Below are 24644 nucleotides of genomic sequence, written 5' to 3'. Positions count from 1 at the left end.
CCTTACGAAAATTATCAATAGGAATTCCTATTAAAACTTTCTACAGGATCCTATTGGAAATTGGCCCATGAGCCTATAGGAATAATCTATAGGATGCTGTAAGAACCTATAGGAATTCCTATAAGAATTCCTATAAGAATTCTTACAAAGGAATCCTATTGGAATTCCTACAAGTTTTCCTACACAAATTATTGCTATAAGAATTCTTACCTGATCTCCAAATTCCTATTAAAACTTCCTATAGGATCCTATTGGAAATTGGCCCATGAGCCTATAGGAACAACGTGTAGCATGCTGTAGGAACCTATAGGAATTCATATAAGAATTCTTACAAGAATTCCTATACGAATTCTTACAAAGGAATCCTATTGGAATTCCTACAAGCATTCCTATACAAATTCCTACAACAACTGCAATAAGACATCCTGCAAGAATTCCTATAAGAATTCGTATTAGATCTCCGGCGAAAATTCCCACAAAACTCTTAAAAGAATTTGTAAAGAGGCTAAACTATTGCTTACAGATTACAACAGAATCTAATCGTATTTTTTATAAAATCTCACGTGAATTGCTACATAATCTAATTGTCATGGGGAGTTCTTAAAACATACATAGGGAATTCTACATGATTTTAAATGACATAGTTTTGCCCCACAAGTTTCTATAAGACTCTCTGAAAGACTATAAATTCTTACAGGATCATAGGATTGATAAGTCATAAAAAACAGACACATGACTGTAGATGACCATTAAATATAATACAGAAAACTCAAATAATTTAATAGAACTTAAAAATTTTAAAACTTGCATACGTTAATAAAATTGCAAAAATTACCAATAATACAAATAACGTACATGTATGTATAATTAGAAAAAAACATGAAAATTAACTATCAAAAATAAAATTATAAAAAAGAATCAGTTATCTGGTACGTTGTCACTTTTTTTGAATTTTTTACATCTTTCGCTGTTGTTTAGCTTTGCCTTTATGAATCCTTTCACCATTTTTTTGTCAGGTAATCGAAATTTTTTTACAACCACATCTAAAATAGACAGAAATCTGATTTAAAAAATTAGAAATCATAGAGTATACCTGGTGGAGTGTCAATTTAAAATTATAGCTACTGAGCGAGACCGTATAACACTGTTTCGAGCGCTCATGTGGTAGCTACTTGGTACCTGGGGATTTCTAAATGTAGTAACTACTTTAGTGACCTTTATTGAACTGTCAGCTCTGTAAGCAGACGCGTTCATCTTTTCCGCCCCAAACTTAGTTTTTGTTGTTTTGAAACTGTCGGGTGATATCATGTACATAGTCTCTAATTTTTGACTACACTATAAAACAATTTAAAGTTTCATATAGTTTTATTGGTTTTTGGTATATGTCTTGAAACATGCTGCAATTCATCTCAAATCTATTTGTAACTACATCAAATATTCTATTAAATGTTGTAGTTTTCTAAAGGACCTATATTAATTCCAATTTGCATAAAGCCATCCCACAAAAAATCCTCAAGGCTGACCGTATTAACAAACTGTATTATACATCTTAAAAAAAAAAAAGGTTAAAAGCTTTACTTACCACACAGTGCAGCAACTTTTGAAGCATCCAATGAAGGCTTTGGTGTTTTATCTTTGTGAGCATTGGACGTTTTTCCTGTTAGGGAATGTGTTGCCAACACATCTCTGGACCACATCATGTCCATTAACGCATATGTGTAGTTTTTTGGACTTCCTTGTAAAGTCAAAAGATCCCTCTGCGAAGGCAAAATCGTAATACCAGGAGCCAGTGCTACCTAATAAAAAATTTAGAAGGCTTAAATTTCAAATGCATAGTGTTGAAAAAAGTTATATTACCCTTCAATTACGATTGCCATAAAGTGTTTTACTAAAACACGAAACACTTGACACTCCGTATAAAGTAAAGAATATTTATTCTAAACGCTTTCACAAGTGTAACATGTTACAAGGTATCATCATCAGTAGAAAATGCGGACATTTCGAAGATTACAAATAAAAAAAAATTAAATAGAAATGAATAACGTTTGGAATAGATATTGTTTATTTTATAAGGAGTGTCGTTTCTTTTTCCATTTAAATTTAATGCTTTTACCATTTGCTATAGCTATGATTTTTTCTTCACATGCACGAGTTATGCTCTAGGTTCCGAAAAAAGAGAAAATTTAGCAAGAACAAGGTAATGTCTACAACGTACTACGACTCTATAATTCATCAGTTTTCAACATGATAACATGGTTTCCTGAAACATATCAGGTCGAATTTTAAACTGCAATGCCGCTAGCAAAAAGAAATTGAAAGACAGCAACCAAGTTGCTCGCCTAGTTGGCTTCTCCACCTGTTGATCCAAAATAAATTTGTGAGATCCAGTAGAAGTTAAGAAGCATCTTCTGGATTGTTTTGGAATGCCTATCTTAAACAAAAGGCACTTTAATTGTGCTGTTAGTTGGCGTCTCTGACTACGCACAAAAATACCGATATGTTGATTGCTATATGGTGTAGCTACCAAAAACTGAACAGTTAGGAAATTTCGCTTAAGTAATCATATCCGCAAGATCAAAAAAGCTTTAGTAACACAATTTTTATTCTAAAAAGTCTGTTATTTACCAAAACTTTACCTTCAGATATAAAGTCTTATTTACTATTTTAACCAAGTGCTTTTGCAAATTTTTCACACTTACACCTTTAGCAGCGTTTTCATAACTGTTCCGTTTTTTTATACACCCTGTAGCTATATTCATATTCTTAAATTTCCAATACTGCATATAATGATATTTGCTTGACATTATAGATATACACCTTTTTTTTTACGGAATTGTGCTGAGGCATTGCGTATATAGACGACTTTTATTTTAACTAAGAAGGCATTATTCTTACCATCTCTTCCACTCCGTTGCCAGCATTATCATTTTCCTCAATCGTAGGTGCATCGCAAGAGCTTTTAAGGCATAAAGGGGACAGGTGTTTTGGTAAATCAGTGTTCACAGGTGGCGAGACTGAATGAGTACTGCTTGACTGGAGTTCATTAATTAATGTTTCCAGGCTTTTGACAATAATGGGCAATTCTGAAAATGAAAGAACTTACATTTCAATTGTTGAAGACATTGCCAGTTCTTGCCACTATTCCAACATTTACCTTTCACAGAATTCATCAACGCAGCTAAATTTGTCGTCTGTATCTTTAAGTTTCTACATTCTTCGGAAAGTTCTTTTAAACGATTTTCGATTTTTTTTAGCTGTAAAAAGGATGTACTGTCCTGTAAACAAAGCATTGTAGAAACAATAATTTAGGGCATTTATAATGACAATACCCTTTCACCAGGCAAACCTTGAATACGTTAAATAAGAAAGCAAAACTTACTCTATCTGGGCAACGTCAACTGCTAAGAACTGCAAAAAATTTGTATACTTACGGAACGATTCTCGTTTAAGTTGCCTTCTTCATTTTGCACTGTTTCAAACTTTTAAAAAATCAGTAAAACATTTATATTAATCATAATGCTTAAGATTCCCGAGAAGATTGCCCTGCTCTGTGAAACGAGTAGCGACAACATATACTTTTGTTTAACTTATTTTATTTCAATGTTTAAATATATATTCTCACTCAGCGTATGAATTTATCCAAAAGTGCATTACGAGTACTCATACAATGCTCGCCTAACTAAAATAACATATTTGAACATGAGAAGAACGCACATTAGCTGTAATTAATTGACAAAAGCTTATGAAACACGAAAATATTTCAAAACTCATTACTTCTAACTATCGTTGGCTGTAAATAGACGTAAGAATCACATCCAAAAATGGCCATGCTCCATTATCGAGAAAGTACTTAATGGATAAAAAAGGAAAAACAACTTTTGCCAGCTGGCTTCTCGTCTGTGATTGGTCGATTTGATTGAACACATTGTTAATTGATCTTTTGGAGTCGCGCTTTTTAACTCAAGGTTAAATGTCTTAACTCAGAGTTAGTTAGACCAGTGCTTGAACTCTACTTTAAAAACAAAATTTTAACACAGGATTAGCTAACCCTATGTTAACAAATCAAACCCTAAGTTAGTTTTAACATTAAGCTATGTCCCTTTAAAAACAACCGGTCAATGATCTTTTACTCCTCAGGACATATTAATACTAATGAAGCATCAAGTAATTAATACAATATGAATACCTCTGTTTGTTTATATTTTCTTTAACCATGGAATATAAGGAGTTTTTCTTTGAACTATCTTTCTGGACTTTTCTTTTCTTTGAAGGAGGCTAAATAAAAACAATCATATAGACAGTAACGCCTTTTTAGTACAATATTTAGCAGTTTCTACAAAAGCTGGAATCTAAAAGTGATACCAAAAAGATTGTAATCTCCAATCACGATAAAAAACATACTTTTTTACTTATATGTGAACCAAACTGGACTTCATAATCCTCCTTATCGGAGTCGGAATGGTATTTATAATTCTTTTGTGAGATTCTTTGACCTTTTCCTCTTTTAGGAGTTGAAGTTTTTCCACTTTTCAGATACATCTCTAAGCATGAATCCATGGAGTCAAAGTCATCTAATAATAAAATGTAGAATGCTTTTATAGTTTTACGATTTTTATAGTTTTTATAATCCGAAACTTGTAGAGAAATTATAGATACTCATTCTCATGACAAAAAATGGTATATATCCAGCAATGCTTTTTGAAAAGTAAGTGTCCGCCATATTGTCACTTTCATTTTTATAAATTTAGTTTATACAGAAACGATTATTCGAAATATTTATACGTTTTAAATTTATATTTTTGCAGTGGCATTTCAAAATCAAAATCAAACGCCAACCTCCAAATTTTAAAATTCTTGCTGGATATCTTTCGCTTTCCGTTTTGATTGTATCTACATCAATTTTTTCGCATTTTTCGTTTCGCTGCATTGAAGTCTATGGGCCACTTGACAATTATTTCGTGGGTAAAGAGCCAGGATTCGTTATCAAATGTTGTAGAATTTTCATCTTGTATCCATGATGTTTGGCCAATATCAAAAGTATTGTCTCCAAAATCGAAAATCGCAAACTTCATTCTTAACTTTCACACTTGGTCACCTTTTCACAACAGCGAGCTGCAAAACGCTGAGAACAACTTGAACTTGATTACTTGAGTGGCAAGGAAATTTGCTTTGTCACCTTGGTGATGTGAGATCAGCATTGATGTTACTGTGGTAATGGCGGTAAATATCAATTGTAGTAATTTCACCGCTGACTTGAACAAACGCTTGCTACTTTCGTCGTGAGCAGTTTGTCATGAATATTCTTCAAAATTTGTCAAAATTTAGCGTTTTGATAAAACTTGTATTCGCGGTTTTGTAATTTAAGCTTTTCTTATGGGCTCAAGAGGGCAATACAAACGATATGCAGTTGATTCCACTGTTGATCTTCCAAGAAGAACAAAATATAGACGACGAAAGCAGTTGCGTGCTGCGATGGAGATAGATCAAGCAACTTCATCTGATATGGTATGGAAAATTTCATTTAGATATTATTTCTGGTAATATTGTTTTGTTAGTGCTTCAAAATTTTATCCCATACTTTATCCACGCTATACAATTAAATGTGTCTCCATTCGCATATGTTCAGACATTTGTGTAACATACCTCTTGCCTTTCCTAACATAATTGGCATCAATACATTGTAATTGAAGTTTTAATTTTAATTGTATTTCATGATACACTTATATCTGTGCTTCAAAAAATAATAATGGAACGTTTGTCGGTAATTTTGCAGTAGACATTGTGCTTTGTAATTTTACTTTTGTGTAAACTTGTAGCAAGAATCAGGAGCTCCTTTAATGTCCAGTTATAATTATGTCTATTAATGAATTCATACAATCAAAATGATGCGAAAGTACTTGTCAAATAAAATTTGCATGTTGAAATTGCATTTTACACTTTTAGCAATTGAGTGCATTTAAAATGAAGTTTCCTGCCAATTAACCAAAACCAAATTCAATCAAGCTAAAACTAAACAGAGGGTTTTCCATGTGTTGTATCATATGCTTGAGAATGATTGTATTCTATTTAATTCCCAGTGGTGAAAAATTTAATTTTAACATGAAGTTGTTATTTGAGGAGTTCATTAACTGGAAAGGTAAAGGGCCTTGCTATCTTGCTGTATTCAAATATAACCTTAAAAAACAATGTGTGAAATGCATGATTGTCTATAAAATTTTGATTTAAATTTTTTGATACTCATTGTATGTAATGGCGAGTCATGCAATTTTGTTTGTTGTACAGATTGTAATATTGAATTTGGATGCAAATAGATTTAAAATAAATATACATAGATAACGATATTAGATTAGACATTTCTTTGTATTGACACTATTCATTTTGTTGAGCTTTCAACTTGGTGCTTCAAGTCGACTTGCGTGTATTACAGTGTGCTCAATTCATGTAGATAAAAAAGATATTATTATTATTGCTATTGTCCAAGTCAGTCTATCAATGGTGTATAAGCCTATAAGTGCATGTGTTCATACACATACATTATATCTTTCATTATATACATTATATCTGATAAATATACATTATCTCTTTCAACAATCTATGAGGTCACATAACATTACAGACAATGATCAAAGTGTTTATAAAGCATTGCAAACTGCATTTCATTGACCTCTTAAAATGTCTAAATTTTCATGTTAGCTAGCTTGTGAATGGTATAAAAGATGTTTCCGCCTTCCTTTTCTATGCAAATACCTATATCATCTTGTGACATTACATTGCATAGTCATATTTAGACTGCATCAGTTCTCAACACAATTAAAAGATTTATTGACTAGTACAAGAAAATAATCAATACATGGCAGATAGGAGTGTGAAAATTTGATGCACTTCAAAATATTTGCAAATCAAACGTTAGTTATGCAAAGTGTTTCATTACCAGAAAATTTGCTTAATGAAAAAATTTCAATATCAGTGTAACAAAGATAATTATAAAATAAACATAATGAAACGTGTCTGCTGATTGGTCCAGAGCTGCATTGCATTACCCTTTGAAAAACAATCTGCGCTCAACCAATCAAATCATTCAATCAATCTAAAAGATTTTGCAAGTCGATCATGAATACATGTTAAAAGAATATTAGAACGTTTTCTCTGTTTCGCATTATTGTTATTTTATAAAAGAAATAAAAGATGTTTTTCATGTTTGCACTGGCTTATGCAAACCTCGAAGACGTTTGTGAGAACTTTCGAGCAGGTGCAACCCTCAACGTTCAGTCTCGGGCTTGCACTGATCTGCACCCGAGTTCTCCCAAAGGTCTCCTTGATTGGATAAAACTATGCAAACACAGTAAACATCTTTTATTTCTTAACAAAAATAGTTTGTAAGATGCTAGATGAGCTTGAATAGTTATTGTAATGTATTTAGAAAACAGTCTGGCAAAATTTTGTTTCATTAACGCTTTAATCAATGGAACATATATTTTAAAAATTAGATTCAATTTCATCAAATGATCAAGAGACACAGGCACAGGCATGTCAGGAGAATGGAAAAATTGATGTTGATTTCCAGCTTAATAATAATGGCCTTGGACATGAAGCACTGCAGGTGAATGTGAAACATCATACAGTACGTAGAACCAGGGTAGGCAGAAGATCAAGGATTGGGAAAGAGGGCTAATATTCACTTTTTTGTGTGTGTTCTATTTTATCAATTTCTTTTGAAATCCATTTTAATTATTGATTATGGTACATGAATATATGAACATGAACTTCCTCCCCACCATATAATAGCTACTACATTCCGATTTACACTCAGAATTTGTATTTAGGTTTTAAACATCGAAAATGGTGATGAAGAAATATATCCTGGTGCTCTTATAACAAAGTCTCAAAGTGTTCTCCTGCTCGTCGCATTTTTATTAAAGAACAATTTAACAGATGCAGCTTTGACTGATCTACTCGACATTTTGAGTTTGATTTTGCCGAGCACGTTTCCATCCAGCAAGTATAAGTTCTACAAAGCAATTCAAGTGGAGGAATCTCAGGTAAAAGAAAACTATCTTGAATTTTTCTAATATGGTTTTCTTTATAACGACTTTCGACTGGAATACGTAGTTAGCTTCGTGCATTTAATATCTTAAAATTCAACTTTATTTTGTGCAATTTAAAGAAGAAAAGTGGTGAAACAATTCGAATTCTGCATATTTAGGGCTTGTATTCTTGATGAAAATGATCGAACTGGATTAGAACTAGCGGCAAATAACGTTACGGATTTACAGTTTATATCCCTCCCTGAAAAATTAATTGTTATACTTTGCAGGCTCATTTTTATTGCGAGTCATGTTTGTCGTACATTGGAACAAGCGCAGAAAGCACAAAGTGTGATGAATGTGATACACCTTTCAATCGCGAAAACAGCATGAAGAACGGCACCTTTTTTCTTCATATTCCACTAAAAGAACAACTTAAGCAGCTCCTGTCTGATCCCATTCTTTATGAATATTTAACCAACAGGAATTTGGAAGTTTTGACTGAATCAACTGTTATATCAGACGTAACTACGGGTAAACTATATAAGAGCCTGATAAGGGATAAAGCTATGGCGAAAAATGACATTTCTTTAACTTGGAATGCAGATGGCATTCCTGTTTTTAAGTCATCACAATACTCTATTTGGCCTATCCAATGTATGATAAACGAGCTACCTCCTCACCTTCGTTCCAAGAATATTCTACTTACAGGTTTGTGGTTTGGTGCGACAAAACCACAGATGAACACTTTTCTTGAAGCATTTGTGAACGAATGCCATGATTTGGAAAAAAAGGGATTTCTTTTACGTGAAGAAATTATACCTCGCAAAGTTTTCGCATTAGTATGTTCCAGCGACAGCCCAGCTCGTGCAATGTTGAGAAACTGCAAGCAGTTTAATGGTAAGTACGGGTGCGATTGGTGTGAACATGAAGGTGTGTCTGTTCTCCGTAATAGAGGTCCCCAACTCGTTACTATCCACAGCGTGGTCATCAAAGCTCAAGAACGTCACAGAATCAAGCAGAATATGCTTTCGAAGCTGAAATGAGAAAAGAAGCAGTTAATGGGGTAAAGGGCTTTCGCGTATCGACATTCTTCCCACATTTGATACAGTGAGAGGCTTTACACCGGAGTATATGCATTCTGTGTGTCAAGGAGTAGTCCGTCAACTGTGCAATCTTTGGCTTGATTCGAGAAACCACGAAAAGAACTTTTATTTGGGAAGAAACGTCGAGCTATTAGATGAACGCTTGTCTGTAATATGCCCGCCTTCTGAAATAACTAGAGCCCCTAGATCAATAAAAGAGCGAAAATTTTGGAAAGCGTCGGAGTGGCGAGCATTTCTTTTTTATGGTCTTGTGGTTCTAAATGGCTTGCTTCCTCGTGAATATTTAGAGCATTTGTTTTTGCTAGTACATGGTGTACATACATTACTTGGTAATAGAATTAGTGATGAAATGTTATCACGAGCCAACGCATGCCTTGTTAAATTTGCAACTGATATGGAAAAGTTGTACGGTTTGACTAACTGTACATTCAATGTACACGTTATGACGCATTTAGCGGAAGGCGTAAGGAACTGCGGGCCACTTTGGGCTACTTCTGCCTTTGCATTCGAAGCCAACAACCACTTTTTGCTGAAAATGTTTAATGGTACCCAATATGTTCCACAACAGATTTGCGATACTTTTATACTGTCGCAGAAACTACCAGGTATTGGGAAAGAGTGTATTCGTGATGACGCATGTCCAAGAGTAAGGCACTTGTTCAATAAACTTTCCAAAGACAAAATTCCTACAAATAGTGAACGGGCTCTTACTAGAGCTGTTACTGGACTTGGAAATGGACAAGCTGTTCGTCTCACACCATCTGAGACCATTTCCGTGGCAAAAATGATTAACAGAGACGTTGCCAATCGATCAGCTACTTTTTATAACAGATTTATTGTAAATCATGTGCTATACACTTCGGAAAGTTATACAAGATCCCAAAGACACCATGATTATTATGTGCAAATCGACAGCTCAACTACCAAGTATGGTATAGTTGTTGGGCTTTACCGTGTACAGCCAGACTGTCAATGCAGCACTGCTGAATTACAGGCATGCCAGTGCGAAGTATATTATGTTGTGATTGTGAAAAAACTTGATTTGTGTGGAGGAAGACCGCTGTTTTCCAACAAAGAATGTGGTGTTACTTCACATTTCGTAAGAGAGTGTACAAACAGAGACCAAATTGTGGCTCTCAAACCTGACCAAATTAAAGACAAAGGCGTACACTTAAAACTACGAAATCGAGACTTTTTTGAATTGCCATGTAAGTTTTACGGCGATTAACTCAAAATAGAAAGGATTGCTGTTGTCTTTCATTTTTTGTAAGTTTGAGAATACTCGACTGGACAGATATTTTAGATACACAGTATTTGTTGCATGTTGTATATATGACGCGTAACTCAAAACAGATAACTTCTTGTATATCGTACAAAGCTTTGCTTATAATGCATGCCACTACATATGTTTTAAATTGTTTATAATCATTAATTTGTACTATAGCTCTTTTGGAATGTGTTGTTTTATTCATATCATACAGAAAAATATGTAAATTCCATTTCACTGTCGTAACAGTCAACAAGACATTCCCAAAACGATTTTTTTATTACAAATGAAAAAATCCAACTTCATCTCACAATAATTTTTTTTAGCTAATTCAAGGATGATTTGAGTTTGTTATTTTACATTTTTCCCATAGCTTTTTGTGTAAGAATTTGAAAATATATTTTTCTATAAGTTTGCAAATTCCTGTGAATTTTTCTAAAGCACTTCTTATAAGAATTCTCTTTTCTATGAGATTTCACATTGTAATAGGAATCCCTGAAGGAATCGCATACCAACTATAACAAAGCAAACAACTTAATTCAATGGTGGCGAAATCGAAAATCAATTCCTCTTCAATTGCATGCTGTTGGTGTTCGTAATGGTTGTAAAACTCATTATCTAATGACTAAATTTCGACATGTTTTGTTGCTCTGCTTTGAGGAGTTTAATCAATGTCAGCTCGTAAAGCTGTTGTTTAAATTCTGGTAAAGAATTCAAACATCAGCAGCCTTTGATTCAAGAGATGACATTATCATTGTCTTTTACACAACCACCAACTCCATACCCCTATATATTTCGATTGCTATATATGTTTTTCTAATAACATTTCCAGGAGAATTCCTATAGGAATTTTAATATTCGTAAAGGTTTTTAATTCCCACTATTTTTTTAAAGGATTTCCAGTCGGAATTGCAAAACAAATCACCATTATGGATTCCTATAGGATTTCTACAGAATTCAAATATTCTTATAGGCTTTAAAATTGCCGCCATTTTTTAATATATTTCCTATCGGATTCGGAATAAAATGAATTCCACTCTGCCTTCCTATAGGATTTCCTACAGGAATTTAAATATTCCTATAGGCTTTAAAATTGCCGCCATTTTCTTAATATATTTCCTATCGGAATCGGAATAAAAATGAATTCCACTCTGCCTTCCTATAGGAATTCCTACAGGAATTTAAATATTCCTATAGGCTTTAAAATTGCCGCCATTTTCTTAATATATTTCCTATCGGAATCGGAATAGAAATGAATTCACTCTGCCTTCCTATAGGATTTCCTACAGGAATCTTATATTCCTATTGGAATTCTAATAAGATCCTATTGATAATTTTCGTAAGGGTTAGGACTTAATTAAGAAGTTTGACTAGAGAATCTGGTAAAGCTGTACTGACATATCATTAACTGATGTTTATCATCGATTGGGTTGATTCAAGAATTAAGATTTATTACTAGCTCTTTCTTCACCACCATTCAAAATGTATATTTCTATGCATTTAACTTGATTAAAACATGCATTCATCTGCAATTGAGGTTAATGGGTATTTTTGTTACCTTTAATTAACTTAAAATTGTTGGCTAAGACAGTAATTAATACGATGAAGCTATAAGATTTGGGAATATTATTTGCATATTATCCTCACCAACCAAGTTTGATACTTTGGACTTACTATCCACATTAGTTGTTGATGTTTCTGCTATATTACCAACAATGACACCATGTGAAACGTTGGAAATATTACATACATGAAATGTGGATATTGTTGCCATAGCATCCTCAGTAATACAATGCAAAGTTTTAATCTCCTAAGTCTTGTTATCAACATGTACGTTTTGAAAGGAAATGTTTTATGCTTTATAGTTAGTAGTGGTGTAAAATTCATCACTGAAAAGTCTTTGCAAATTCTTTCATTAATTTTTTAATTAAAATTCAAGCCGTATCATTTTTGAATCTATTAAAAGCAGACGTTATTCACGACAAATTTTTCGTTTTTCTTCTAGTTTCTACTCATTTTATAATACAAAGTGCTAATCCTATTTATCATATCTTTACGCTTAACCTTAACATCACTGAGCTAAATACATGGAAAGCGCATCTATTGTATATTATACATACAAAAATTGAAGTCAGAAGTCAAGTGTGGCAGCCATCTTACTGTGACTAACTTTGATGAGTGATGTTACATGAAAATCCTTAATCATGTAAGTTATATTTATTATTGCCATATTTAATACTTGAATATATTATTAGTTAACTGGTTAGTGACCTTTGTAAAATGCCTTACTCATACATGCATGTGTATGATAACCACAATAACAGGAAAAACTTACACATAGGATGTGGTCAACTTACTGACCTTAAAAAACGTATAGGACGTGTTTAAACAACTGACCACAGTCTACGTATAGGCGCTTAATCCTACTTCATTGTACGATCAGTTATAACCAGAGAAACGAAAGCTATAGTCATGTTGGTACCCAGTAGAAGTCCGCATCAAAAGGAAGTAAAAAGTGAAACATAAACAAACAAGAAACCCGAAAATAACTTAATAAAAGAAAACGAACCATCTACGAAAGAACTAAAGAATCCAGAACATTATAACCGTCAACGTAAGACTCACTGAAATTAGTTGTCCTAGATAAGTTTGAACACTTAACATTTATGTTATAACGTTTATATCAGAATTATTAGTGTATTGAGTAAATATCTTAAAAAATGATAACAAATTCTCCACAAAGTTTTACTCCTTTTGTTACGAGCGATTGAATCAAAAGCGGCCATTTCATTATTAGTCGGGACGTTCGTAACAGTGATCTGTAGTAATATGAGTTATTTCTAATAGTTTGTCTCCTTTTATCTCGGGATAAATGACCAAATCAAACCAAATATATTATTTCAACATAAAGAACACTCTCAAGAAAGGTTTGAGGTTTTTTGTAATCGAATGAACGCGATAGAGGAGGAAATTTTCGGTATTGGTGATACTTCAATAGGACATTTTTAATAATCATTGTTTTAGTTTATTTCTCTAAACAAAATATTCGATTGCTAGATTTTATAAAAGTTTAGCTTTTTGTTATCAGTTGAAAGAATAACCAGATCCTTACTAAATACCATGCAGACATTTTTTTCGTGCATTAACGGATTTTCAAATTTTTCTTTGAATTTAGATGAAATAATCAAAAAACTTAGTAGATCTGTTGAGATGTTGGTTATTTGAAAGATTGTTATTTGCAGTGCAGTGCGGTCATTCAATGTTGGTTATTGTCAGCAGTATTGTTACTTTCACAAATGTGACAAGTTCAAAAGCTTTGAAATAAAAGAATTTGAAATTCGGTTGTACAGCTCTATGTTATTTTTAGAAAAACAATTACAATCTGCTAACATACTCTTTGCTACTAAATAAAAATACCCTAATAAAACTAGTGTTCGTACTAACTGACATATCGGTCGATATCAACACTGAGTTTTTATAAAGAACAGTAAATTAAAGGTTTAATTTGTTTCAAATTTCTTTGAAGTTTAAGCCCGTTATTTTTTCAAAGTTTACAAACAAAGGTTCACAGAGCAAATAACATGAAGCTTTATCCAATGGATTGTTGAATACGCCGATAAATCGAGAATACAACGATTTATTTTGCTTAACAAAGAAACACGAGTTTTACAAGATAGCTCTACACATTAGCTCTACTAGAGATATATTTATAATACGTACAACGAACGATTTTAGTTCATATTACCATATTTGGTATATGGTCAGTGGTAACTAATATATTTAACGAGAATGTTATTTTAAATAAACACCAAAACTTCTTCTCATTCGCAGTTAAATATCTAATTGTTCTTCTGATACGACTCCAATCTTTTGTCGTTGTTTTTCAAAATGCTCTTTACTTACTCCTTTTGTCAAAAATCTGCTAACATTTCGTTTGTAGCACAATATTAAATGTTTCACGGATTTCTTTTCTATATGATCTCGAAGAAAACAATACTTTACGTCAATATGTTTTAATTTTCCATAAAATTGAGGATTCTTTCCCATGGAGATGGCTAATTGATTATCTTCGTAGATTTTCATAGGATCTTTCTTATCAGCTTCAAGATCTTTAAGTTATTGACGAATCCAAATTGCTTCTTGAACAGATGATCTCAAGGCTATATATTCAGCTTCTGCAGTCGACAATGCTACACAGCTTTGTTTCTTGCTTTTCCAACTGACTGCAGTACCGTTCATTACAATAATATATCCGGAAGTTGATTTTCTATCGTTAATATCTTCCCCCCAATCTGCATCTGACTAGTACCCAAAGGTGCGAGTTCAAATCTCGTCCAAGTCACATGTTTTTCATGTGCATATAAAAACCGTGTTAGGATTTATATTATGTATAATTTCAAGAATCAGTGTAGCAAAACATCTTATCGCGTTAAATCACTTTGCATTTCGTTGAATAATTTCATATCAGATTAAATCTCTTCTCTTCACACTGAGCCACTTCATCTTACATTAAATCCTTTAAGATTACGCTAAATCATTTGGCATTGCATCGAATTATTTAACGTCACAATGATTCATTTCACATCTTACTGAATCGTTTCCCAACAGCTCATATTGAGACCACATGAATTAGGTCATTCAAAAACATATTGAGTCAGTTCGCTATACAGCAACGGATCGTTTCAAATCGCGGCGAATCATTTCTAACAACTTTCAGTCGTTTGCAATTGCATTGAATTTTTTATTAGAAAATCGAATCATTTCACATTCTCATGAATTATTTTGAATGACAAGAAATCGTTTCAAGACGCAATGTATCATTTGCATGCTGAACGAGTCATCTGAATACAACCTGTTAAACTAGTGAAGAACATGTTGAGTAATATCATATTGTTTAGTTAAATGAAATCAAATGTTGTTGAATTATTGCAATATTAATCGAATCATTTCATGACCAGATGAATCATTTCTTAACATGTCCATTGAACTCAGTAAACGACGTTAAATCACTTCTAAATTCCATGAGTCGTTCGTGTTTGAGTTAAATCTTTTCACTTTACGTTGTTTCATTTCATATGCGCGGTATTTTTGGTGGTAACCGCCCAAGCAATGTATTTGTAAGAGTGGGACACGTATTTTTCTCTGCATTTTGCATTGTGATGAAGGTTATTTGGTAAATATGGTTACAAGGACATCCAGCCGCCATTTTTGTTCCAAAAGTGCAAATAATAACAATTTTTTATATAGGAGATAAATTATGAAAAAATGTTTGCATTAATTTTATTTAACGTTATAACATTGCCAGTCAAAGCGATGAAGAATAGCAAGATACGCGCGCCCTTGTGGAAAAAAAACAGTATTAACGACGTATAAATTACATCCACTGCATTAAATAAATGCCTTACTATCATTATGACATCTATAAACAACTCGATTGTAAATGAAGAAAATGGTTTGAACCCGTGAGTAATTGGTTTGAACCCGGGAGTATCATTACATGTTTGTAAATGTTGGTCGTCTAGGTTGGTATAGTCCTGAGAAAGACTGTTTTTGTTGTTGTTGATTGACGTTTCGACAACCTTTGCGGTAATCATCTTCGGAGTCAAATGAAGAGTAAACGTCAGGTTAGCCGTATTTGTTATCTGGTTCTTACGTCATTGTATTGTGTGTACAGGAAACGTGTACAATTATCAATTCTAAATGTAGGGATCGCTGTCTATTCATGAATAACGAAACTCAACAAGAAATTTGTCTTTCTACCATTTAATGCTTTATATTTGCTGGTTTTTGGAACAAAAATGGAGGACGCTAAGACAGTTTCACTTTCGGTGGTAATTTTACTACAGTCCTCTAGTAACCACCGCCCATAGTTTTTGATTTCGCTTCAATCACAGCTACGTCATAAAAATTGTTAAATTTACTTCCGCTTTACGTTACAGTTTTTCAATCATCGCTGGCTTAAGATTTCTATTTTGGCATTGAAGGCCATGAAATGGATTACCTCAAGAAAAACTGTCATCAAAAATCGAAATAACAGACGATCAGATTTCTCGGAGACATTAGCAGAAATTATGTCGAATTCTTTTGATGGTTATGGAAATATGCTGAGTTGTATATCACTTTCATCAAAAGAAAGTTTGTCTTTTCATCATGTTCACAATGTTTTATTATTGTTAGTTAAACGTTAACCAATGTTAGGAGCAATGTTACAAAAATGAGATATCCGGTGATGCCAGTAATGTTCAAAAATAAGTAATAAGTTTGGAACTGAAGCTAAGCGTGCTCGACTTAGTAAAGGAAAAAGAATATGTTATTCTTTGTTTCCTTTCATTGTTTCACATTGTGGACATCGTCCACAAACGGAATTTCGTTTAGAAAAAATGATGTCTTTCTTTAAGAAGAAACCAAATCAATTCATACTAGCAAAAGCACCCACATCTACAATGTGATTACATCCCTTCTAAAAAAACGCGAAGAGATAAATTTGAAAACATTCACCCATCAAGAAACCAAGTCATATAATGACTCTTGCAAAGCCATCAGTTGTACGGTTGCTTGGGCAATAACAGCTGCAACCTTTCTAAAATTCTACGACAAATATAAACAAAAAAAAAAAACAGAGAAACGTTGATTCTTATAAGCAATCGAATTTTTATTCACAAAAAAGCTCCAGTTGACTACCTTGACGTTTTTTTTTAATTTTTAAAGTCATTGTTTCAAGTATTCATATGCTAATCCATAAACGTTTGGAATGTGGCTAAAGAAAACACAGCTCAATCGAAAAAGATTTTGAGAAAAAAGCCTTTGTAGAAGACTTGTCGTTCAACAATGTTCCTGATCCAAAAATCTTGTGGAAGATTTATTTAAACTAAGATTCTTTTTTGACTGACACGGGTACTGGCATCTCCAGTTATGGCGTATTGATGTAATCGTCCATGACATGAAGAGAATTCCTTAGATCCCAGAAATAATAGACAGGATGCTATCTTGACTTGTCATTTCATAAAACCAATCTTTCTCTGTGCATCAACTTTCCCTAAAGCCTTGAAAAAATGATTTAGTTTACACTCTCGGCATAGGCCTTTGCTTTGCGATGACATTTTGCTACAGCTAGATTTTCAAGCAAAGAAAAGCTTTCATGGCAAAAAACCGATAATATTTACTTTATGAAAGAATGTTTTATGCAGTGCGGTGTTTGAAATTAAATGAAGATATGATCTTCGCAATTTGTTGGACAATTTCAGCAATTGTATCATGAACCTGAAAAATTCAGGTAACTCAACGGGATTCGAACCCATGACTTCTACGGTGCGAATCCATGACATTTAAAGATCATATCTTCATTTAAATTCATTTTATATTTTCTTTAGCAGCATATAAATAAAAACAAGCAACGGAATTATATAGGAAATGTTTTGAAATATTTACAACGTACACGAACTACAACAACAAATGTAGCACACAAAAAATTACACGCGGGATTAAGTGTAGGTCTCGCTTTGCCAAATCAGCACAACGACATGACGTAAACGTCGCGTTTGAGCACGCTCAGATTCTTTCATCCAATCTAAAATATACTACATGGCTATGATGATTTTTGAGAGCATGAACATGTCGAGCTATAAGCGTAGAATAAGTTCTAGTTGACAAACGTAGCTTAATATATTGTTACATTCTTTCCAAATAATTACATGTAAGTAAATCAATCTTTTAAAAAGCTACTTGTCATCAACTTTGAAGATGATATTGTTGAAATTATTTTGCGGGAAATTTTATTGACGGCTAGCTACGCCACTGTATGTGATAACGATATACCCAGTCATTGATAGTCATTTAACTTTACTATTTAATATCATTACTGTTAATTTTGCACTATGAACTTTTGGACTTTGACTTATAGAAATTTTTTTATAATTTAAGACTTAAAACAAACTCACAGAATAAATATTACACAATTGGAAATTTTTCCATCGATTTTTTGTCGTTTTGTAAACTTGTACTACAGCGCTCGTAAGTTTCTTGAACATTTATTTCATATGATGGATTTGGACTTATTTTAAGAACTTACTGCAATACAATAGTAAACATGTCATCAAACCCACATGACAACCATGTCACATTTACAACAAAAACGTGACGATCATCATATGAATTTTAACAGGTACAATGATTTTCATAGGACCTTTTATTGATGACTTTCAAACAATTGTGTTCAGTTGAAACCTTTATTATTGATCATAATTTGCTACAATGAAATCGTTCCTTTTCATCGCGATAATAGTGGCCGTGAACATCTCTCTTGGAAATGCATATTTTCAACATATAAAAGGAGTAACGACAAAAATATCATTGAATGGCAACGACAAGGTTTGTTATAAATTATAAACAACAACACTTAATTCTTAGGGAAAGTTTTTGTCGAAATGATTTCCATGCAAGTTTATGTTTATGGTATTTGACAAATACCGAAATTTTCTTTTGTTATGGCTTGTCTGTCATTTTTATGCATTGCGTTTTCATTGTCAAAGCTTCTTTATTGCATGATGCTAAAACTTATCGCTTTGGACTGTGAAATGAAAAGTGTTTTGCCATTTTCTTTTAGTTATTGTTGCATATTTTGCTACCGTGCTACACTGCCACAGTGCTACACTGCTTTATTATAGAAAGGCCGTGTTAAATCATTAATAATCATTTTGCATGTTTGCCAGCAATTATTGACTTGAATTTCAGCCATGTTGGTGGTGTGATACAAAAGAATAATTTATCTGTGCTATTTTTGGCACCAGCAGGCATGGGCGAGTAACATTGCTTGGTAAATCTCAAGAGAATGATTGCAAGTAAAGATCAGCTATTTATTCTTCCTTGCTATAGATTTAATCATACAATTGTGCATGTTCGTTGCATTTATGAAAAATATAAGTACGTTTTTTAATGTCTGGCTTTGCTTTTACAAAGCTTTTGCGTAAGAAATTTAAGTTAAAAATGAGGATATGACATTATTTTTAAGTTTGGAATTGTTTTTTCTTTAATTAATGTTGTGTAACACAATAGTAAATCCCAAAGGAGCTGAATTAATGAGATCTTTTAAAAATTTTAATTGCTAGTTAATTCATTGGGGATAATGACTGTACCAAATGCATAATTATTTATATCGTTTCCTGTTGCTTTTTTACACAGAGAAAAATAATTTGATAGAGTGTTTTGGTAACGAGCTGCCATTCTGGCATAAAAATCCATATAAATGCATTACTACTTGGTAAATGTTGAAACTTTGAAATAACCAAAATATATAAAATTTTGATGTATATTCGGATACTTTCAATCGATGTCACCGGAAAACAATATATCCATGTATAAGCCAGTAGCTAATACTTGACAAAAGCATTACTTATGCCTATTTCCCAATCTTATTACGCTCTGGTTATGCACTAAAGTGTTCTAATTTAATCACCACACCCGAAACGAAATTTGTGACAGTAAGATTTTTTCTTATTAATAAATAATTTGAATTTTAAGGGACAGTGGCGTAGTTAGCGGTCTAGCTCTTCCAGCACGGCAAGACTAAATATAACAAAAATGAACATAATCAATTCTAATAATTTAAGGTACACACAAGAACACAAGTAATTTTAAGACAAAATTTTAAAAATTTGTTTTCTCTTTAGTATCAAGTTAGAAAGATTTTAAGGGGTTTCTTAGCAGCAAATCTGTTTTTAATGCAGTTTCTTTTTCACTTTCTCGCATGCAATTCGACTTCATTCCTGCCATTTATGAGCAGGAATGTCCATAATAAACACTAGAGAAAATTCGACCTTTCTATTGGATAATATTCCAGTGTCTCCTTGTTATTGCCTTTTTATTCAGCTTTATAATCCTGCCATTTGAAATGAGGAGGAAAACAGTTGTAAATAAATTATAATAACTACAAAACCCTGCAATTCTATTGGTTAATATGCTAGTGGTGCTTATTACTAGCATTTTCAAATAAGCTTTATTCTTGCATTTAAAATAGCAGACTATCCACTATTATGGAGAAATTAATACATTATTTGGAACAATGAATTAGGCAAAGTAGTATTGTTGTTTATCAAAAACCTATCTATATTATAATACATGTGCGAATTGCGGTTATCGTAAAGGCATCATGTATGATATACCACGCATGAGTGATTCGTTGTTGTAGTATTTTCGTCAAGCAGCAAACGACAGACTTGCAATTATCGCAATTATAAAGCAACATGATCTAACTTGTTTTATAGTCAAATTCAGATGTGAATTCAAATTGGAATATTTACAACCGCTCTAAAACACAGCTACGACGATGCCCATATGCCTTCGAGTAATAAACGTTTGTTTGCATGTATTATATATTAAAATTAGAGTTACAAAATTTAATAAATTTGTCTTGAGGGCTGCTAAATACCTAAATCGTCTGTACTCTTCGATGTTATAGAGCATGCCCAACTTTTTTAGCTAGATACGTCACTGTTACGGGATATCCATGGGGTTAGGGTTTGTGTGGAGTTCATTATGTATTTAAAAGCAACAATCTTAAAATATTGAGAATTAACAAGCATTTAATGACTTTATTGAGTTACCATGTTTGGATCGGCTGATCACCGACACGATTCCGTCTTTAACAAAAGCATTTTCGCAATGTTCTTAAAGCATTAAATTTTAACACTCTAGTAATACCTCTCGAGATAAAATACTCAAGACTTTCGATAAAGTGTCTCATATAACCTGACTCAAAATGAGAATTTTTGCGAAAATGAGAAGTGCCAGTAATTTAGAATATTTCGCAGCAGCACGATTGAAATGAGGTATTTAAAGTGATATACGACAACTTTCTTTAAATTTTGTAATGTACACATGTTTCGGCAAAATTATGCCATCGTCATGCCGAATAACCTGTAAATGATTTACATAGAGTTCATTTATAAAGAAATATGATACATAACATGTGTATAGACAAAAGAGATAGATGTGAAAAAAATTTATTATATTGTTGTGGTTAAAGGGCTTCTTTAAGATTTATCTACGCGCATTCCTTCTATTTAAAACACAAAGAAGCAATGTGCATCAAAAAACTTAAAACTAATCTCAACAAACAAATTCAGAATATCAATACTAGGCCCTTAATAAAAGAGCTCGAGGTCTTTACGGAGAATTATAGGAGTGGCGTCTTTTTGTACAGACCGAGCCCGTAAGGCGAGATGTCTGATTTTTTTTAGTAAAGACTGAGAAGCGAGGTTAGTAAAAGGCTTATTATATGGCATTATTTAACCTTAAACGAAATTTGCTTTTATTTTCATCTTTGCCGTTTTGAACGGGTTGACTTTCACTTTTCTAGTTTTTTTCTGTAAAAAAGAAATCGTTTCAAATTGTATCGTCAAATTGGATAGTTAAACTGTTTTCCGAGTATTTTTCCTTCGAATGACATATGCAAATGATTTTTTGTTTGGTTTATAGGTTCCGTTATTCTTTTTAAATGTAGATCGTCCAGGTTGGTCTTGAGAAGGACTGTTGTTGTTGTTGACTGACGTTTCAACAACCTTAGGTAGTCATCTTCAGAGTCAAAAACTACAACGTCATTTGACTCTGAAGATGACTACCGCTAAGGTTGTCGAAACGTCAGTCAACAACAACAAAAACAGTCCTTCTCAAGACCATACCAACCTTAACGATCTACATTTACAAACATGTAACGATATTCCCGGGTTTAAACCATTTACTTTATAACGTTATTCAATTACTAAAAACTTACAAATTTTTAGGCATTGTTCTGGCCATTAAGAGGACATTAAATTTTGACTTGTATCCGGGGGCGAAACTAGAACGCTAATTGAGGTGTGTGAACATTCATATATGCAGCTCTGCTCAACTACTTTCTTTCGTTGGGGTGTTAGTTTTAAACGAAACCAGCCTGGCAGAGATAAATATAGGAATATTTACCACCCCCTCCAATTAGAGTTCTAATTTCACCCTTGTGTTTATGTTTTCTACACTCATTGTGACAAATAAGATGTTGTGGCCACAAATTAGAACATCTAGTACGCTCCTCAAAAACTATATTGTTTAATTGAAAGTAAATAGACCTTCCTCACAAGGTTTCATTTTAGTCTGTCGACTTCCTTTCTTCAATAAAGTTAACTTCATTCAGCTACCAAAACTAAACAAAGAGACTAAAATTCAACTGCTTTTCGTCGCTGTTTTTCCATCTTATTTATATAATGTTACATGTCATCATTAAACTAAACATGATTTTTAACCTTGTGTTTGTAAAAATAATTTGATTCTCTATCAACTATGGTAGCTTCTTTACTCAAACTTTTGAGTTATGTAAACGAGCTATTGTTACTTTATTTTACAGAATTTAAAGATGATTCGATGTTCAAGACGTGAATATTGTGAAGACTATCAAACGTGTTGCCGTTATCGACAAGGTGCACATGGTTATATATGTTGTCCAGTTAGATGTGCACAATGCTGTGATGGAGGATATTGCTGTCCACGTCCATATACTTGTTCACCTGTTATTGGTGAATGCCAGATTCCTGTACCTTATGCAATGAATTATTGATGGAGTGCAGTGTTGATGAAAAGCAAAATATCGCTGTTAAAATTTATGTTTGAAAGATTATTACTTTAATTATACTTATAATTAAAGAATTATTACCTAATTAACTAATTGAAACTTATTTTGGCAAGCATGTGGGTGTTACAATCTCATTTTCTTTATCTATGAAGAATTTATTACCAAGGGAAATTATATTTTGTCCTACAATTCAACATCTGGAATATTTTTTGGTTTGATAATATTATAGAATTTTCTGACATAGTGGAAAAATGAAGCAAATTATTGATTTCTTTCAATGATCCATTAAAAATTACAATTGGTTAAGTCAAAATAGTTTGAAGGATTTCTCACAAAACCAGCATAATTGGGGCAAGTTTTATAACTAAGAATGAAATTGCATAAAGTATTTTCGTCATATAGAACGTCATACGATTCGCTACATTAAAATTAATAAATAGCACAAGTAGGTCGTTGCCTGCAAGTTTTGACAAAGTTAGAGGCATGGGTAAGCTTAAATTCAGCCTACGATTGGTGAAAATCATGTTTTACGTGATTTTGCATGTTTTTGAGCATTCGTTTTTACAAAACTTCAGCGCTGATTCGTGTAGATATCCTTCAGATCAAAATATCCTTATGCGTTTGTAAGTTTAATTACTTTTAAAAATCATTATTAATACGGGATATTATTGCTATTACTATATGATAATAATACATAATAATAATGATGATTATTATTAACATAATAAATATTAATACGGGAACGGTATTGTTTCGACATTGTGTTAGCAGGTAATCAAGCAAAGTTGAAAGTACTTTTCTTTCTATTTACGACGAACTAGTAACGTACTATCTTACGAAAACTATTCCCTGCAGCATTTGACACTTTATGATAGTACAGAGTGAACGGATGAGGATGACTCATTGCAAATTCAACGATTAAAATTTCACTTCCAAATTCGTAAAACACAGCATTTCTCGTAAATTACCATAAGGATTGTAAATGCCATATCTATGGATAACGGATTATCAATGTCGTGACTTAAAGTAATGTGGTTTATCAACTAGAAAATATATCTATAATATAAAGCAGAATACTTTGTTTCCATTTAAGCTAGAAAGGAATTTTGGCAACGTTTCAATAAAAGATGTATATTAAAAAAAGATTTTATTAAACTACATAATCCAGAAAAAAAAAATACAAATATTATATGTTAGCATTTATGAAAGCATTCCCGAAATTAAAACATGACAAAATGTTTGACGATAAAACTGATGAAACGTCCCTTTTTTATCCAGCCTGCTGCACCCATTATATCTTTAATGTAAAATCGTTTCCCATCAAGAGATGACGTAAAGCTACACATGTAGTGCGGCTCTTATATACTTCTGTGTTAATTCAAATTGCAGTAATAAACTTTATCATCTATTAAGAAATTATCTCTCGAGAGATCAAATTGTGAGGTCTTATGCAATTCATTACGTCCTGCTTTTCATCATTTCTTAAAGATTTTATCTTGTCAATATATGCCTTTAAATGGATGACAATGCACAATCTTGGATCAATAGGCTATGCTAAAAACTCCAAAGGTTTCTGGTGTGTACAAATTAACTGGAATGTGTTTTAATTTTTCCTTTATAACAAAAATGATTTACTAATTTCTCCCTTT

General features: G+C 32.6%; 4 protein-coding genes across 4 annotated transcripts; 2 read left to right on the top strand and 2 right to left on the bottom strand.

Moving 5' to 3' along the window:
- Positions 1-737: 737 nt before the first annotated feature.
- On the bottom strand, positions 738-3394 carry LOC124436009 (BEN domain-containing protein 5-like). The gene is made up of 4 exons (XM_046985935.1): positions 3155-3394; positions 2896-3083; positions 1583-1796; positions 738-1043 (listed from the first exon to the last, which is right to left on the bottom strand). The coding sequence occupies exons 1-4, from the start codon at positions 3288-3290 to the stop codon at positions 919-921; spliced, it is 663 nt and encodes a 220-aa protein (XP_046841891.1). The 5' UTR covers positions 3291-3394; the 3' UTR covers positions 738-918.
- A 386-nt stretch (positions 3395-3780) lies between these two features.
- On the bottom strand, positions 3781-5228 carry LOC124436008. Its single transcript, XM_046985934.1, has 4 exons — positions 4837-5228; positions 4402-4571; positions 4187-4275; positions 3781-3790 (listed from the first exon to the last, which is right to left on the bottom strand). The coding sequence occupies exons 1-4, from the start codon at positions 4925-4927 to the stop codon at positions 3781-3783; spliced, it is 360 nt and encodes a 119-aa protein (XP_046841890.1). The 5' UTR covers positions 4928-5228.
- An 823-nt stretch (positions 5229-6051) lies between these two features.
- LOC124436007 lies at positions 6052-9070 on the top strand. The gene is made up of 4 exons (XM_046985933.1): positions 6052-6136; positions 7488-7600; positions 7824-8039; positions 8315-9070. Exons 1-4 carry the CDS (start codon positions 6052-6054, stop codon positions 9068-9070), a joined length of 1170 nt encoding a protein of 389 aa, XP_046841889.1.
- Positions 9071-18564: 9494 nt separating this feature from the next.
- Positions 18565-23189, top strand: LOC124436727 (granulin-2-like). Its single transcript, XM_046986687.1, has 2 exons — positions 18565-18764; positions 22771-23189. Exons 1-2 carry the CDS (start codon positions 18648-18650, stop codon positions 22978-22980), a joined length of 327 nt encoding a protein of 108 aa, XP_046842643.1. The 5' UTR covers positions 18565-18647; the 3' UTR covers positions 22981-23189.
- Positions 23190-24644: the final 1455 nt, after the last annotated feature.

The sequence above is a fragment of the Xenia sp. Carnegie-2017 genome, unplaced genomic scaffold, assembly GCF_021976095.1.
Source record: "Xenia sp. Carnegie-2017 unplaced genomic scaffold, XeniaSp_v1 HiC_scaffold_16, whole genome shotgun sequence".
Classification (NCBI taxonomy): domain Eukaryota; kingdom Metazoa; phylum Cnidaria; class Anthozoa; order Malacalcyonacea; family Xeniidae; genus Xenia; species Xenia sp. Carnegie-2017.
This window is presented reverse-complemented; position numbering and strand designations above follow the sequence as displayed.